This window comes from Balaenoptera physalus (assembly GCF_965194825.1).
Source record: "Balaenoptera physalus genome assembly, chromosome: X".
In the NCBI taxonomy this organism is placed as follows: Eukaryota; Metazoa; Chordata; class Mammalia; order Artiodactyla; family Balaenopteridae; genus Balaenoptera; species Balaenoptera physalus.
In genome coordinates this window covers 91,166,789-91,170,143 of record NC_138903.1, presented here as the reverse complement: position 1 = coordinate 91,170,143, position 3,355 = coordinate 91,166,789, and the positions used below count along the sequence as shown (strand labels likewise).

General features: G+C 45.9%; 1 protein-coding gene across 1 annotated transcript; it reads right to left on the bottom strand.

Annotated features, from left to right (window-relative positions):
• Positions 1–53: 53 nt before the first annotated feature.
• Positions 54–2,967, bottom strand: LOC309652857 (melanoma antigen preferentially expressed in tumors-like). The gene is made up of 3 exons (XM_082446915.1): positions 2,520–2,967; positions 1,463–2,065; positions 54–628 (listed from the first exon to the last, which is right to left on the bottom strand). The coding sequence occupies exons 1-3, from the start codon at positions 2,807–2,809 to the stop codon at positions 115–117; spliced, it is 1,407 nt and encodes a 468-aa protein (XP_082303041.1). The 5' UTR covers positions 2,810–2,967; the 3' UTR covers positions 54–114.
• Positions 2,968–3,355: the final 388 nt, after the last annotated feature.

Below are 3,355 nucleotides of genomic sequence, written 5' to 3'. Positions count from 1 at the left end.
AGTAGAACTTTACATATGTGTCTCTACAAACTTGGGTTTCAGGTGAGAAAAAAAAAAAGTGAACGCTTTAATGGCCACACATCAGTGTTGAAACACCCCCTTGTACCGTGGACATCACTTTGAACAAGTGGTCCAGGTCATGTCGTCCCGCTGTGCCCCGTGCAGCATCGCCTCCAACTGAGCCTGGACTTCAGCAAGTTTCTGTTGGTCCAAACTCTCATGAAAATCCCATTCCTCGTAGCAATGGACAGGGACAGGATAAATCACGTACTTCAGCTTCATCAAGGATGTCAAGTGCTGCAGAAGGCTCTTGAGCACAGGCATCGTAATGGGATTGAAGGTAAAGCTAAGGACACGGAGGTCGGTACAGTGGCTCAGGGCTGGGAGGACGGCAGACAGAGTAGAATCAGTTATCATACAATTATTTATCTCCAGATGTTGCAGGGTGCTTGAGACCTTCTCCAGCAGAGTCTGGAAGGGCTCATAAACTTCTGAGAAGATCTGGTTGTTACTGAGACTCAATACCCTTAGGTGGGTGGCCTGAGAGCTCTGGGACAGGACAGTGACATCTCTGTTAGAAAGGCTACAGAAAGGTAGATACAGTGTATCCAACTGAGGTGGCACAACTCTAAAGAGAGAAAAAAGTAAGATTATTTCAGAAGAATGAGGGCAATGAGCCCCAAATTATAGGTACCTAAGGCTCTAGAGTAAACTACTGTGTTCATGGTTTGCAATAGGTGGTTAACAATGTGGACTTTGGGATCAGACTTTATAGATTTGTGACCCGGAGAAAGTTACTTTACCACTCTGAGGTACAGGGTTTTAATCTTGAAAATGTGCACAGCAGTAATTATTATACAGAAATGCGGGAAAGATTAAGTGAAGAAATTGCATGCACTTAGTATATACGACATAATCAGTGTTGGATCTGATTCACTAATTTGGCGAGGATGGGTCTGGGAAAGCAGCCAACTGAGGGTTTCCTTTGACTAGTTCCCAGATGACAAGCTCTCAGTTCAGGGTCTAAGCCTTGGGGAAAATACAGGAGCAAAATTATCTGGCAGTGTTAACTAATGGGGCCCATCCATGGGCATGTGCATTAGTCCTATAGCTTAATGTTTCTCCATCTGAATGCCTCCCCTTCCTCTCTAGAGAGCTGTAAAGTCCAATAGGAGAAGGACTGAGTCTTTTTCACCAATATATTTACAGACTTATTATAGTGTCTGCCCACGGCCACTGAATGAATGAATGAATGAATGAGCACAGCTTCCTTTTCTAACCTCATCTGCTGCTCACCATAAGGTAGCCCTCTCTCCCCTGGCTAGGTTCAAACTCCCAGCAGTGCCTATGCTGAGGCAAAAGGAGAAATGGGTTACAAGGAGCTTAGGAAGATCCAAGCATGGTCTCTTCTGTCTTAACAATGAGGTGTTCAGGGAACCCAGGTTCTTCCCCACCCCCTCACCTGAGCAGTGTGTGCAGTTGATCTGTGAGGCAGAAGAAAGTCAAGCTGAGCTCCTGGAGATTGTCCAGCTGCCCAAGCCAGAGGAGAAAAGATCTGAAGGTCCTTCTCTGATAAGATTTAAAGGGGATGTTACACAGAGTAAGGCTGTTCAGGTGGATCACCCGAGCCAAAAGGGTGACGACTTCACTCAGATTAGCCTGATCCATTTCCAGGTGCTCAATGCACCCCAGATCCAGAAACTGCAGGCTACTTTTGAGGGCAGACATTCTATCGATTTGCAAACCTCTGCAGCAGAGGTGCAAGGACCCAAGGTTCTGCTGAACTTTACTACAAAGGAAAGAGAGGAATTGCTCTGTTCTCACGGTACTATTGAGGGAAATATCCACTAGTAATTCCATGGGTTCCTGAGCTGACTGAGGCTCAGACCCGGAATTACCAATCCCGAGGCACCTGACACTATGCTGAGCTTCTTCTATCTTAAGAATAGAGTGCTGAGAGTAAATGCATGACTGAAAACAGAAAGGTAATGCGGTCCCAATCTCAGAGCATATTGTCTCACAGTCCAGGTCACGCCTTAAATCTAGGATCCTCAGTTTGGGCCCCCTGTAAGGAAAGGAAGAGACAGAACACATGAGAGATAGCTGATTTTAATATAACCCAGCAAGATCAATGACGAGAAGCAGGGACAGAACACTTTAACCCTGGTTTTCACTTCATTGCCATTCACCAAGAAGTTCTTGCCACACAAATGCAGCGTCTTTCATCCTTTCCCCACCCCCTCCTTCACCTCCAGGCTTTCCCTGTCTCAATGCCCATATTCCACTTCTGTGTAATCGCACTCAGATCCATTCATAGTGTCCTCAAACACCTCTGTTCTATAATCAACTCTATAAGGCAATAGAGTCCCGAAGGTGACCCCAAGTGCTGACCGACAGCTCTGCAAAGACTGCAGTATTCACCATTGGCTACTGTTGGGAGACGGTTAGGTATCCCCCTGCCCCAGGCTACAGCATACCCTCCTGCTGACTCCCTGTGTCTCTACTGGTCATAGTCTTACCAAGAGGAAGAGTTCTGGGCAGGGAGGATCTGCAGACCATCAATCATGGCTTCCAAGATGTCATAGTAGGACTCTCGTGTGTTCAATGACCCAATATGGAGACAGCGAAAAGGCCAAACCTGCACCATTGCCTTTAGCATCGTCTTATGCCCACCCAAGAAGGCAGCATTGAACAATGGAACAAAGAGGTCTCTTGGGATTTCGTCCAGGGCATGGATAGCTGCAGGCTCATTATTCAGCAGACTCTTTGCAGCAAGCTCTAGGAGTGTGACTGTGGTCTTTTGGTCCATCTTCAAAAACCTGCTTCAGAGTAGAGAATATTTAGAAATCCTGAGAAGATATCTAGAGTCACTTGTTTGCTTCCAGGGTTAGCTATGGACAAAATACTTATTGAATAAGTATGTGGTGAATCATAGGGCCAACTCAAGTGACCTCTACTATAGGACTAGAATGAAAAGGGACTTGTGTGTATATTTAATTATATATGCGTACACACACGTGTGCGTGCACACACACACACTTACATGAGATAAAATGCCATTAGAAATCAGAGGTCAGTTAGCAGAAGACAATGCTGACCACCTAGCTGCCTTCCTCAAATTATTTCCTCCTGAGGAGCTTCAAGATGGCAGAAGAGTAAGACGCGGAGATCACCTTCCTCCCCACAAATACATCAGAAATACATCTACATGTGGAACAACTCCCACAGAACACCTACTGAACACTGGCAGAAGACCTCAGACCTCCCAATAGGCAAGAAACTCCCCAAGGACCTGGGTAGGGTAAAAGAAAAAAGCAAAAACAGAGACAAAAGAATAGGGACGGGACCTGCACCA

Bases quoted from the DNA above. Each gene is read 5' to 3' on its own strand.
- LOC309652857 (XM_082446915.1), bottom strand. From the start codon at position 2,809: ATGGACCAAAAGACCACAGTCACACTCCTAGAGCTTGCTGCAAAGAGT. The intron at 2,066-2,519 runs GTAAGACTATGA...CTTTCCTTACAG, and splicing joins GCCCAGAACTCTTCCTCTTG to GGGGCCCAAACTGAGGATCC. The intron at 629-1,462 runs GTGAGGGGGTGG...TTCTCTCTTTAG, and splicing joins CAACTGCACACACTGCTCAG to AGTTGTGCCACCTCAGTTGG.